Source organism: Populus trichocarpa, chromosome 19 (assembly GCF_000002775.5).
Source record: "Populus trichocarpa isolate Nisqually-1 chromosome 19, P.trichocarpa_v4.1, whole genome shotgun sequence".
In the NCBI taxonomy this organism is placed as follows: Eukaryota; Viridiplantae; Streptophyta; class Magnoliopsida; order Malpighiales; family Salicaceae; genus Populus; species Populus trichocarpa.
In genome coordinates, this window is record NC_037303.2 from 1,058,838 (window position 1) to 1,073,940 (window position 15,103).

Below are 15,103 nucleotides of genomic sequence, written 5' to 3' on the forward strand. Positions count from 1 at the left end.
TGTATTTTGGGAAAGCAAAATTGCTAGTTACTAATAAAACAAGAACCTTGACGATAGCTAGAGGGGCACTAGCTAGGTTATATGGTACCTGAATGGAATAAGATTAGCACTTGAAGAAGATATTTATAGTTATGGAGTTGTGATCTTAAAGATCGTCTTTTGCAGAAGAAATATGGAAATTAACGTATCAAAACCAGAGGAAGAAGTTATACTTTCTAACTGGGCATACGAACTTTTGATTGAAAGAGAATTAGACAAGCTTCATCGTGGTGAATATGTAGACTGACAGAAATTGATGTATGTATGATGGTTGATAAAATATCTAAGTGAGAAGTTGTAAATTGTTAGCATACAGATACAGTAGCAAGGCAAAATGCTGGTCCCAACAAAAATAATTCGCTGCCACCAATTCACACCAAGCCAATTATTATGAAGTGAATTCTTGTATTTTTAAAATAAAAAATACAAAGGTACATGTTTATTATATTCTCACTGTCTAATAATTATGAAAGAATCTTGGGCAATAAATCATCATACTTCATTGGAGATGCATCAGCAAAGTTCATAAATATCAGAACCAACCTCTCTGCTGGGAAGCTTTTATTGTTTTCCAGGTCACTTTAATTGGAACTTATCCTTTCCCTTTAATGTTTGAGAAGACTATTTACGTCAACGTTATTTTTCCATGGCCAGAGTATATTTTGGCCAATTTCGTTTATTAAAAGAAAATCTCTTTCAATTTGGATTAAATTAAAAGGGACCACAGACTTAATCAGATGCATTATTGATGTTAGCTTCAACTACCCTCCATGCGATACCTGAGTAATGCTGTACATTGTTTAGCCACTAAATTTGGAAACATGGCCAATTACCTAAAAATGCTAATAACTCGTTCATTTGTAGAAAATTGTTTTTTTTTAAGTGTTTTTTTTTATAAAAATTGAATTACTTTTCAATATTGAAAGTATCATAGAAAATAAATTAAAATATATATTTTTTTATGAAAAATCGTTTATTAATATTTTTTTAAGTTTATCTAATATATATATAACTATTTAATCACTTAAAATAAAAAAATAAGATATAAAAAGTATAATAATAAAGAAAAGAGTTTATTGTATCACATATTTATATATAGTTTATTGTTTAAAATGAAACTATGCATATAATATAAATACTTTAAATATAATATTATAGACTTGTTAAATATTTCTAAGTGATATTTATTAATATATTTAGTTTTATAATGAAAAATGAGAATCAGAATTTTAAATATATGCTTGTGAGAGTGTTTTAATAAATTATATGGAACGTGCAGATTTTGCAACAGCTAGTAGGCCCATGCAAAACTTATAACGCGATGTGGATTATCGATCTCAGTATTAAATCGTGGTTAAGAAATAATGTTTACGAATTCTTGAGCAAAATTAATTTTTCATAGGTGAGATAATTCTTATCACTTTCTAGTGATATTTGATATGATTTTGTCTTTTCTTTTTATATATATCTTTCTTGAGGAATAATTTTATGGGGGCGTAAAGAGCAATTTTATTAGTTACTTTTTGATATTCACTTAAAAATATAAAAATACAGAGAATAAAAATCATAAATAAAAATATTTTTATTATTTTTATGCATTCTCTATTTTTTTTCATTGTACTTTTATTTTTTTAAAATCTTTTTATTACATCTATATTTTTTAAAAATATAAATTCAAAAGATAATTAATAAAATATCATTAATTACTCAATCGTGAACCACAAAATTTTCCTCTCCTAAGCATGATACGATTTTCATTTCAAAAGCAAGATCAATAAAGCAACTATTTTGGATAATTTACTTAAAATATATCTAATTGGATACTTATCTTTGAATTAAAAAAGAAAATAAACTCGATTGTAGATTACTTAAAATACATGCTTTGTCTTTCGCGACATGAAACTTTTGGATGTCCATATTGCTTGCGCCTTCTCTACTGAGTCGGGTATTATTGCCCTATGACACTCCTAATTTTTACCCATCTGCTACCACTTCATGCTTTCTTGGATAGACTCACTCCTTGCATTTCTGATTTAATTTCTTGGTAGTGAGTCTTTCGTGGTAACAAATTGCCAATGGAAAGTGAAAGAACTCATTTCAAATGATTCTTAGACAAAAGATAAAAAAAGTGTGTTTGTTTTTGCGTTTCAGAACAAAAATATTTAAAAAAAATTGAATTTTTTTAATTTTTTTTGTTTTAAATTAATTTTTTTAATGTTTTCAAATCGTTTTGATATACTAATACCAAAAATTAATTTAAAAAAAATAAAATAATATTATTTTAATATATTTTTAAATAAAAAATACTTTAAAAAATTATTATTATTATTATTATATTCTCAAACGTCTTAATATTAAAATAAAATTAAGGGCAGGTCCTGGCCTTATCGAAATTGGATGACTTGCTAAGTGGATAGTTTAATCAAAGAAACAAAAGGGATACACGATGTGCATGGATCGAATACACGACCCTAAATGGTCACGAGTTCGTATCTTATCATTCTCATTTAACAGTTTAAGCTTGATAATTAAGTGGTTACCAGTTCGAATCTCATCATTCTTATTTATTTGATAAAAATTAAGCACAAAGTATTGTGGGCCTGTGTAAGTTTGAAACCCAATGAGCTTTCACTTGAGGCGGTGTATTAGAGAATAATATAAATTATATCTTGCAACCTTATCTAAAAGCTTAAGTTATTGGGTTGAGATGATTTTTTGACAAAAATAACACGTAGATATACCATCTTTTTAAGAAACTAACACAGTGAGGCCTGAACGATCCGAGTTTAAAAAAAATAGAGGAATGATTAAACTGACCTAAGTCAGTAAAAACCCCATTGACTAATTACTTTTGAATTTATTTTGTTAAAAAAAGATTGCTTTGATTCTTTTTTGAAATTTTTTTAGGGTCAATCTAAGTTGACCCTCCCAATATGTGACTTGGGCTTTGCCTCAAGTCGACTCTCGAGTCGGTAGGGATAAATATGGGTATCTGCAGGTTAGATTTCTTAATATCCATACCATACCCAATATTTATCAGGTAAAAAATTTAGATATTCATACCCTACCCAATATTTATCAAGTAAAAAATTTAGATATTCATAAATAATCCATCGAGTTTCGAGCATCCATATGGTTATTCATTATCTATTATTACTTATTATTCTATAAAAATATAGTTTATATATATGTATATGAAGTATTTACATAGTAAATGATAATATTATACATATTTATGAGTTTTATGCCAATATTGAGATATGAATATATTTTATTGTATTAAAAAAAATCTAAATGTTCGACAATTATAAATATATATTTCAGGTTAATATTTTTGGGTGAATTTCGGGTTGGGTTTGATAATATCTATACCCTACCCATTATCCATTGAGTACGGTAACTATCTAACAAATACCCACACATTCAGGTCAAGCCGAATTGATATCCATTTGGTTCGAATTAAATCGTCATATCTACAAGTCAGAATTTAAAACTATGATGATAATTACTTTTATTCATGCATTGACTTAGGTTAAACCTGGTTGACCCTCCAAGCCTTGCCTAGTCAACCCCCAAGTTGGTTTTGAAAACTATGATAATAACTACTTTTATCTTTATATTAACCCAGGTCAACATGAATTGATCCTCCTGACCCATGACTCAAGCCTTGCCCCGAATCGACTCCCATGTTGGATTTTAAAATTATGATAATAACTAATTTTATTTTTACATTGACTCAAGTTATCTAGGGTTGATTCTTTTGACCTGTGACTTGGACCTTACCTTTGGTTGACACCTGAGTCAGGTTTTAAAACTATGATGATAATTATTTTTATCTTTACATGTCTTAGTTTAATAAAAATATTGAAAGTTTTTTTTATAAAAATATTTTAGGAATAAAAAATAAAAAATATTGCTTTTAAAAATATATCATCTATATCTCATATTTTAAAAGTACAAAAATTCATTTTAAAATTATTTTTATATCTTTATCTTTTTTACTTCAACTAAATATATTTTTAGCTTCATTGTTTTTGTTTCAATTATCTTAGCAAAATAACAAAACAATACCTAATAAAACGTTGATATACCATCATTTTAAGAAACTACCAGTCAGTCTCTTCGATGGTTTTGTGGATTCAAAGAATTATAGCCTATCCTTTCTCCATTTCACACACAAATGAATATGTGAACGTAAAATTCGTATTTTTTGACCTACCAATCTTCCCGTTGACTTTTAGATAAAATGGAAGGGCACAAGTCGTCTAGTACAGACAAGGGTGTATTTTCGTGTGTGCTTGTCTATTTACTAAATATTTGACCTGTACTCGGTACTCTGCAGCAAGTTATATATATATATATATATATATATATATATATATTTTAATCTGGATATACAGCTATTCTAACATATTTTTATATTAAAAAATTCAAAGTGTAAATAAATTTTTTTATCTAGATATCTAATTAAATAAATTGAAAATTATCCATGTAAATAAATAAAATAAATCATTAACAATAACTAAAGGAGAAATTAAAAAAAATCAAGTGACGAATATAGATCAAGATATTTAATTTTGCAAAATAAAATATTTGTCCGTTTGTATCTACTAAATTTATTTATTAAAATCAATAAAATACAATGCAAGGAAAGGGAAAAAAAAATACAATGCAAGGCTGAACATATCAAAAATATTTTTGTAAAATAAATATTTTTTTTATAAAATAAAACTTATCTATATAAAAAAAGGAAAACAATTCTTAAAAAAATAAATATAAAACAAAACATTTTTTTTAAAAAAAACACCTCTATTCGAAAAAGACTTGCAAACCCCATGACTTAAGCCATGAGATCAAGATAAACCAAAAGAAAATAAATTAAAAATAACCACAAAATCAATCTTTAAAAAAAAAATGCAGAATGATAAAATCATAAGAGAAAATGAGAAAAAAAGAATCCTTAGTTGTGTCAACTCTTAAAACTCGTGATCCATGTTATCATATCAGAAGCACGACAAATAGAAAAATCACGAAACTCAATCCCCAACAAATCAAATACTGAAGGATAAAACTGGGGAAAAAAATAAATCAAACAAAAAATTGTAATTAAAATAATGAGCGTGAAAATAAAAAAAATTAATTGGAGGGTTAAATTGAAAAGAAAAAACATTTTAACAAAAGGAAAAAGAAATCAAAAGAGTAAGGGCAAAATAAAAAAAAAAACATAAACTTTGATTGAAGGATAAAAACAAAAAAACTTTAACAAAAAAGCAAGAAAAAAAATTAAAAATCAAAAGAATAAAGACCGAATTAGAAAAAATAACATAAAAAATTGTAATTTAAAGGCCAAGGATGAGAATAAAAAACAAAAAACACCATTATGATAAGTCAACTATAATAATACATAAAGCTTTCTTCAGGCAGCCTATTTATTAACTCTTAAAGTGGATTGCAGACCAAGGAAGATGGCTCCTGCACTCTCTGATATCTTGAGAATCACGTCTAGCTTACTTGTGCTTATGTTACTAATGTTTTGCATGGGAGCAATTAACTTGGAGGCCCAAGATGTGAGCCCTGCTCCTGATGAAGGTACATATATATATTTTTAATTTGGTTCAGATGGTCAGATTCTTTAATGTTTAGAGGAAGACATGCAGTTGTAATGCCTTCTAGCAGGAGTTTTTTTATCTGCAAAGTCCTCACTGCGTCATATACCGTTCAATAATACAGTCATCAAATTTGATTGTATTGCCGAATTAATTCTGTAACCATGTTACTAATTGCATCTTGCAGTGAGGTTTTAGCAGAATTCTGTGTTTTTTGCAAACTTTTTTTTTATTTAATTTTGATTTATGCAGTGGAAACCTTGCTTGAAGTAGCAACACAACTGGGCAAAAAAGGCTGGAATCGCAATATGAAACTGTGCAATAATACAAAGTTACCTCTAAAGCCAGATGCTGACAATGAAGTTGTTTGCAACTGCTCATTTCCTGGGGGAACGTGCCACGTTGTAGCCATGTATATTTCTTCACTTACCACTCCATGCTTTTGTTTTCAGTTTAAATTTGAGGTACGAAGGATTCTGATGGGGCTAGTTGAAGGAATTAACAAAATACTAAATGCGTGGCTAAGTAGTCACACTCATAAATTTTACTCTTCAATAATTTAATATATTATTTTATTTAGTTTTTTTTTAAATTATTTTTAATATTAGATTGTTTTAGAAATTATATTTCATAATTTTTCTCAATTCTTTTTATTAGTTATATATTGATATCATGGATTTAATTTTTTTCCTCGATATCAATATTAAATATGTTCATAATGGTATTTTTATTTTTTTATGAATTTATCTTAATTTCATAATTTAAGTTGCAGGTTTAACAGATTAACCCGAATTTATTTTTTTAATTTTTTTGTTCTTTTTTAATTTAATATTTTTTTGATCGGGCTTAGTCATTTTTTTATTTAATTTCTATAAGGTTATTTCTTTTTCATTTTACTCATCTACAACTGATTTGTTTTTAAATTTTATCCTCCACTATTAGGCTTTTTGAAAATCGAGTTTTGTAGTTTTTTTCAATTTGATTTCTGTTGAGTTATTTTAGTCTAAATGATTTGGATTTTTTTTCTTGATTTCAACATTCAACATTAGATCTATTGGAAATGGAGTTTTGTAAATTTTTTTATTTGTTTTTTGTGAAGTTATTTTGTCTCTTGTCCTAGGTTACAAGTTTAATAGGTTAGCCAGGGTTAACTTAGGTTTTTTTTTTCGTTATTTTTAATTGATTTTTGTACAATTTCAACCTTCAACATTGGGTTGGTTATAAATTGATCTTCATATTTTTTTTTAATTTTTTTTGTTATCCCGATCTCATGACTCGAGTTGTGCGTTTGGAGGTTGACCGTAGTTGACTTGGGTAGCTTTGTTTTGTTCTTTTTTTTTCTCTATTTTATCCTTCAATAATATTTGGTTGATTAGTAATTGATCTTCATAATTTATTTTAAATTTTTTTTATAAGGTAAACATGATCCTCGGTCACAAACTTGACTAGTTAACTATGATCGATTCAATATGTTATTATTTTAATATTTTTTAAAAATATCATCCAATATATCACCAAATAAATATTTAGAAAATATGTCATTTAATATGCATTATATTTCAAGTAAAAAAATAATTTTTTTATTAGAAAACATATTAATAATGCTTAAATAATTTTTTATGCTAAAAAAATAATCCGTAGCACCGGAAAATAATACAGTGGAGGACTATTTGTGGTGGATTAAATCTCCTCATAAACCCCATTCGATAGTTGAATTTTATTTTGAGAAATTCAGATGCAATTCATTAGCAGTAAAATTATAGAAAAACAAGCTAAACATGTAGTGATAGCAAAGAAAGGATCTTCAGCGAAGAAAATGGTCCATTTGTCAGAAGTTTAGGCTTAAGAGTTTAAAATCATCCGAAGAAAAGCATTGAGGAGTTCTGTCTTGTATTTTCTTGACATATGATTGTTGATTTGCAATGTTTGAAAGTATTGAGGAGTTGATGGGTCCATGTGTTCTCGCAATGCAGATATCTCAAAAGGCAAGATCTTAACGGTAGTCTCCCAAAGGCTATCGGGAAACTACCACACCTTAAACATCTGTAAGCAGTGCTTCAAATTACTACATTTCTACAGATTGAGCACCGTGAATTTGTGTTGTATGATTCGATTTTATTAGAACTCTATCGGCTCTGCAGAGATCTCTGGGCCAACTACCTGAGTGGCAATATACCACCTGAATGGGCTAATACCACGCTGGAATTATTGTAAGAAAATACTTCATTCATGTTTTCTAGCCAAGGAATTGCTTACTCATAATTAATAGATTGTATAAACAACAGGTCTATCGGCGTGAATAACTTGACAGGAAAAATTCCTAGCTATCTGGGAAATATTACCACACTTAGATCATTGTATGCATTTTTCTACTAGTCAATTTCTTGTCTTTTAATTTTATATTTAAATCTGTTCAATTGTTTAGTCAGGAGTAATCCTGAGAGTTGGCATTTATGCAGGAACATTCAGGACAATATGTTTTCCGGAACTGTTCCCCCTGAGCTTGGAGGCTTGGTTAACCTGGAGAATCTGTCAGTTCATTCAAGCTTTTGTATTAGAAATGAAGTCCTAACTGATTATTGAATGCTAAGTGTTTTTCTCCTTTTGTGATTGCAGAACTCTCAGTGCCAATTATCTCACTGGAGAGTTACCCCCGGCTCTCACTAATCTTACCGGATTGAAGGAACTGTAGGTTCTCATTTCTCATGGTTATTGTGTATCATACTCATTCGTTGCAGTATTTGATATTACAGATGCATCTCTTTACTCTCCAAGTTTCATGATTCTGTGTTTTCCGTTCGGCGAATGCAGAAGGCTTAGCAGCAATAACTTCACTGGAAGAATACCTGATTTTATTCAGAGCTGGAAACAACTTGATACATTGTATGTGCTAGTTTCTACCACAAGCTCCGAATCTCATCACTGAAGCAGAACCCTAATCCCCCTTTAATTTTGTATTAACAGAGAGATCCAAGCTGGTGGTTTCACTGGACCCATTCCTTTGAACATCTCTGTCTTGACTGATCTAACTGATCTGTAAGATATTTGTTTTAAATTTATGGTCTCCGTTACAACTTTTATCCCGAACATCTCACATTTTTATGCTGTCTAATATTGAGCAGAAAAATAAGTAACTTACTTGGAGATGGTTCAGAGTTTCCCCACCTAGAATCTATAAAAGGCATTAAGTATCTGTGAGTTATTCTTGCAGCTGATACTCTCATATCAGGATCATATTTAATTTACAACACAGCATATGTATTTAGCTTACATGAAATTAATGTATATTGCAGGCTGTTGAGCAACTGCAATTTGTCAGGAAATTTTCCCAAATATCTGACCGGAATGGAACACCTGAAAATTTTGTAATTTACTCTATCCCTTATACATCATCCATTCTGTCATTCATCTACATGAAGATTGAAGTGTGAATCTCATGGATACTTAGAGCTGCTGATTTTAGATTGCAGCTAAATTATTATTCGTAAATAACTTTAAATGTTGCATTATGATGGTTCTCAGTTTATGTTGTATTGGTCTTTACCCTCTTTTTCTTCTTCTTTTCGAAAACAGGGATCTCAGTTTCAACAGATTAAATGGTTTACTTCCAACAAATTATGAAGGCCTACAAAGCTTGGAGAAAATGTAAGTATACTATATTATATTACCTTCTGAAATTAATGTTTGCTTTATGAAAACATAATTATTAAACCTAGACCGGTCAGACAAATTAACCTAGAAAATCTAGGACTTGGAGCCTGACTAGGGTCGAGATTCTAGTTGAACCATACAGAAATTAATTTGTTCTAATAAAAATGTTGAGTACAGCAATTATGATGTTAAACTTGTCCTCCAGAGTCTTTTGCAATGATAGCCTTGGACAAATGTTCAACCAAATGACAATTCTTACTTTCTGCATAGGTATCTTACATGGAACATGTTTACAGGGCCCATCCCAGATTGGTTCAACCAAAGAAGCAATCGCTAGTATGTTTTTTCTCTCAATTTCTTTTTTTTTTTTTGAGATTTTAGTTTGTAATACATATATTTTTTAGTCAATTAGAATTATTGAATATTTTATCCATTAACTTTAGGTTTCCCTTATCCTATAACAGATGCGATTCTGTAGGTTTAATAATATGTCCTAGTCTTTGAAGAGCTATACTGATGAGAAGCAGATAACAGTTTATCCTTCCCAGTTTTCAGATAGTTTTCAGTGCATGAATGATCAAACTATCTCCAAGGTTTCATTTGATTAGTGTCCTAAGATAGAAGAGACAAATATATTAGCAACAAAAATGTGTTTGTTGCAGTGACACATATGAAGATATAAAAATAAATCTATCTCCGAGACAACTGTGGATTGAATTTCTAACTTTTAAGAACAGGAAATACACGTCTCTCCTGTCCCAACTATCTTCATCGCTTCTATCTTGAGATAATAACCAAAAGCTACCCAACTGCAATATCTTCCAAGTGTCTGTCTATAACATGTGCGTGCAATTTTCTAAAAATTTCAGAAATACTGTCTGAATGTTTAAGGAATCTATCTTTGTGTTCAGTGTACTCGATCTTTCATACAACAATTTTACTTCGGAAGCAAAATGTAAAGAAACATTGTAAGATTGATTTCATTTTCCTTGCCTTACCTTTGATTTTGAAAGTCTGCTACATTCACTTCATAACCTGCAAAACTTTACTCTTCTGTTGGTTTGCCAGAAATCTGTTCAAAAGTACTTGGGGAGGGCACTATTCGTAAGCTTCTACTTTGATAAATATCTAAAACGTAGATCATTTTATTTTCTTCTCTGTCATTTATAAACTAATGATTCTCTCTTGCCAATCTTTCCAGGAAACCCGTTGAGTGCCTGAGTGCTTGTTCAGAAGGTACTCATAATTTGTAAAGCTATCCACTTCTACATTTCACCTGGAATTAGACAGAAAAATGATGCAGGAACAACCTGTTAGCCTAGACTATAAATTTATCCCTTTATTCATTGGATCATAGAATCTCAGTCATAAACGCAGTGGTCCTTTTGTGTGAATGGGCCGCCCCATTGAGAATGCTCTGCATCATTCACCTGTCGTAAGAAAATCGAATCTAAGACATCCAACTGGTGTAGGAATAAACTACTAGCTTATCCCAAAAGCCTAGAATAATGTTGGCGGACAAATTTATTCCTATAGTTGTAGATGATAGCGTCTAAGTCATAAATCCAAAGGTCCTTTTATGTTTGGGCCACACCATCGTAGACCCCTGACACAGCCGTCACATCATGGGTGCCACCACGGTATCCACTCCAAGAGGAAAAAGATGCTCCTGCATCACAAAATCTTAATTTATTTATGTGTTTGATTGTTTCTGTTCTGTTTTCTGCGATTTAATCTCTTTATCTGACAGTTTTATCCTAACATTTCTTGTGTTACAATTTGCTTAATCATATCGGTGGCCATGAACATTTTTATTTCTATGTATAGAGCGATATTCAGTGCACATTAATTGTGGGGGACCAGAAGCCACCATTGGAAACACCTTCTACGAAGCAGATGATGAGGCAGGAGGTGCAGCAAAATATGCGTTCAAAAGAGAGCATTGGCAAACAAGTACCACAGGGCATTTCTGGGATGTTGATTCTTCCTCGTATAACTACACAGCACAAAACATGTCCATACTCAGAATGGACAACTCTGTATTGTACACAAATGCACGCTTCACGCCTTTGTCTCTCACATACCACGTTCGCTGTCTGGTAAATGGGAATTACACAATCAAGCTGCACTTTGCAGAGATAGTAATGAGGGATAACAGATCCCACTACAGTCTAGGAAGACGGATATTTGATGTTTATATTCAGGTATCTATTAATTAAAAGATCATAGATTCATTCCTTATGCAATAGGTGACAGCTTAATTGAAGAATTGTTCTCGCAGGACATTGTTGTGCTGAAGGATTTTGATATAGTTAAGCCAGCGGGAGCGGTGGATAAGGTATACATTCATAATTATACAGCAAATGTAACCAATGGAGGTTTAGAGATCCGCCTTCATTGGGCTGGGAAAGGAACAACAATGTCTCCCAAAAAAGGAATATATGGTCCTCTAATATCAGCCATTGATGTGAAATCTGGTAGGTTGACATGTAATGGAATGGCATAATAATGAAGGAATAATTATTACTGTGATCTGACAATACTTGCTGTTGCTGCAATTCTATTTCTGCCTAGACTTCAAGCCACCTGATAAAGGCAGGAGGAAGAGATTCATTGTCGCTGGAGCTGTGGTTTTGCCATTATTCCTCATTATCATACTTCTATCCACTCTCTGGTGGAAAGGTTATTTGAGAGGAAGGAAATCGAGGGGTCGAGGTACAGTTGATACATTTATTTGATTCTGCAAATTCTAGTGAGGAATCCAGTCACTAAAATAACACGGCAATAAGCAAGTTTCTGCATCTTATTTGCTGTATGTCTATCCATGAATGCATACATTTGTCAAAGAATTATCTCAATCCAAAGGTTGGCAAAGCTAAAGGAATGCTTTTATGTTACTATTTAATAATGGTTTTTTCAATGGGAATTAGCAATCTGTGTTCTTCCTTTGATAAATCATTCATGCTGAACATCTAATATATACATATATCTTTGTTCATTGGGCAGAACTTGTTGGGTTAGATCTGCTAACTGGTATCTTCACCTTCAGTCAAATCAAAGCCGCAACGAATGACTTTGATCCAGTAAACAAACTTGGAGAAGGTGGTTTTGGCTGCGTCTACAAAGTATAGTACAGATTTTTGTTTTCATTCAGCTACTTATCTACTCTTTTTTTCTTATCAAATCAGCACGGAGTGGCCATGTGAACTTATTTTCTTTGTCTAAAATTATTCTCATATTGCAGGGAGTACTATCAGATGGCACTCAAATTGCGGTGAAGCAGCTTTCAGCGAAATCGAAACAGGGGAATCGTGAGTTTGTGAACGAAATTGGCATGATTTCTGCTTTGCAACACCCAAATCTTGTTAGATTGTATGGATGTTGCATTGAGGGGAAGCAATTGTTGCTGGTATATGAATACATGGAAAACAATAGCCTTGCGCATGTTTTGTTTGGTAGGCCTCTGATCACTTCCCCATAGTATCTTATGTAAAGTAATGGGAAAGAAAACAAGTTCTTTTAATGGCATATAAATAAAATTAGTGAAGAAGAAATTGATGGGTTGGGTTATGCATGATGATTACAGGGACAAAGGAAATCCAGGCAACGAAGCTAGACTGGCGTACAAGGCAGAGGATATGTGTAAGTATAGCGAAAGGTCTGGTTTTCCTGCATGAGGAGTCGACACTCAAAATTGTTCATAGGGACATAAAAGGTACCAATATCCTTCTTGACAAGGACATGAATGCTAAGATATCTGATTTTGGAATGGCCAAGCTTGATGACGAGGACAACACCCACATCGACACCAGAGTTGCTGGAACAATGTGAGTTTCTGATATTAACACATGAAAAATCCTGAAAGAAGACATTAACAAACTGTAAGGAAAACACACAAGTATTGTCATTTATCTAAGTTCGCTTTTAGTCTTAAATGATGCTGTAACTGGGCTCAAGTGCCGATGGAAGGGGTTAGATTCAAAATATGTGGTAGGCAGGCATCTAGGGTTCAAATCACACACTGCAGGGTTCTCATGGATCAGGGCCTCCCCATCTATGGCTGTGTTCCTCTAAATGAATACACTATTCACATTATCATCCAGGGTTCGACATCCTGTTTAGGCTGCAAGAAATATAATTTTGCCTATCGAAAACAAAAACAAAAACAAAAACAAAGAATAGACATTTAGCATTTTTTTACATGTTTTAGTGAAGCAAACTTGTAAAATGTCTGAGTTATTCTTTCTGTGCAGGGGATACATGGCACCGGAATATGCATTATATGGTTACTTAACTTACAAGGCAGATGTATACAGCTTTGGTGTTGTAGCATTGGAAATTGTTTCTGGGATGAACAACGTCAAATTTAGGAGGGATGAAAATTTTGTATGCCTTCTAGATAGGGTAAGTTATGCCCATTTAGTCTCTTAATTGTCTGTTCATGTTTACTCTTAGTCAGATATACATCTAATTTGTTTTTGGTTATTTCAGGCTCTATATTTACAAAAAAATGGGGACATAATGGAGATGGTTGATCCAAGATTGGGGTCTGAATTCAACAAGAAAGAAGTGGTTAGAATGATCAATGTAGCCCTGCTATGCACAAATCAGTCTCCAGCACTTAGACCTACAATGTCTACAGTAGTAAGCATGCTTGAAGGAAAAACTGATGTCGAGGAACTAGTCATGGTTCCAAGCACATTGGGTGATCCATCAGGGTATGCTACGGCCTTACATAACAAGTTTGCTCAATCTTCTGTCAATGGAAGTATAAGTGAAACTCCGTCCCTCGTGAAGTCATCAGAGGGACCATGGACTGCTTCTTCCTCTTCATCGGCCCAGGATCTTTATCCAATTAGTAAAAGCTGATGCCACGAACCACAAATTTTTTATCATGAAAAATCATGAATAAGAAACAGATTAAAACTAAAGTTGATTAATAAATTTAGAATAAATATAAGTTCTAGAACAAAAATATTTTATAAAAAAAATTATAACGCAGTTATAATTATAAAGATTGCTATTATATTAAAGTATTATTTCTAAATATTTTAATCAATATTCTTCTAAGACTTTATATTAATTAAAGTTGTTGAGACCAATACATATTATGAATTTTTTTTATGAAAGGAAGCAACTATTCTTATATGTTAAGGTACATGTGATAGCCAAAATTAATTTATATGTGTTTGTTAAATGACAAGTGTACTACACTGATCAACATGAAGATTCTCATTCGAAAGATTACTTGTGTCTATGAAAAGACTCAAGTAGTAGTTGTGTAAGCTATTTCAGAGACTGTTTGGTATTTTAGTAGTTTCTATTTTTTTATCCAACCACAAAAACAATCCGTTCGATTAGCCAAATAGGTTATGTTTTTTGCATTTGGCTCTACACACAATTGCATTTCAAACCTTAATTTTGTAAAAGATAAAATAATCTACTTTTCATTCATAGAGACCTGCTTTTTATTTATTTTGGATGTAAAAATTCTTATCATAGCAATTTTAACCAAACATATATTTTTTTAAACCAGCAATTTAAAACCGCAACTAAAAGTGTTTTTCTTAAACCCATTTTTAAAACTACAATCGAAAAGGCTACATCAATGTCAAACACTTACATAAACTTGAAATCAAAAGGTTATCTTATATATGGAATGCTATATTTTGATCCTAACTACATGTTGCCTTAATAAAAGGTAATTAACAAATTTATCTTATATAATATAAACTATATATATGAAGGTATTTGAATGATAAAGAGAGGGTTCATCACCTTAGATGAATTTAAAAAATAATATTACA

At 31.3% G+C, this 15,103-nt stretch overlaps 1 protein-coding gene across 2 annotated transcripts; it reads left to right on the top strand.

The window, feature by feature from the left end:
* The first annotated feature begins 5,439 nt into the window (after positions 1–5,439).
* Positions 5,440–14,232, top strand: LOC18110615 (probable LRR receptor-like serine/threonine-protein kinase At1g07650). Of its 2 annotated transcripts, XM_024591545.2 has the most exons (24): positions 5,440–5,628; positions 5,898–6,057; positions 7,619–7,690; positions 7,787–7,855; positions 7,931–8,002; positions 8,105–8,176; positions 8,262–8,333; positions 8,457–8,528; positions 8,610–8,681; positions 8,768–8,839; positions 8,939–9,010; positions 9,219–9,290; positions 9,567–9,632; positions 10,208–10,264; positions 10,365–10,400; positions 10,498–10,532; positions 11,124–11,500; positions 11,578–11,773; positions 11,871–12,011; positions 12,303–12,421; positions 12,541–12,751; positions 12,883–13,123; positions 13,550–13,700; positions 13,788–14,232. In XM_024591545.2, exons 1-24 carry the CDS (start codon positions 5,505–5,507, stop codon positions 14,163–14,165), a joined length of 3,009 nt encoding a protein of 1,002 aa, XP_024447313.1. In that variant the 5' UTR covers positions 5,440–5,504; the 3' UTR covers positions 14,166–14,232. The 2 variants fall into 2 exon arrangements, with proteins under 2 accessions (XP_024447313.1, XP_024447314.1); XM_024591546.2 differs by lacking the exon at positions 7,931–8,002.
* The last annotated feature ends 871 nt before the right edge of the window (positions 14,233–15,103 follow it).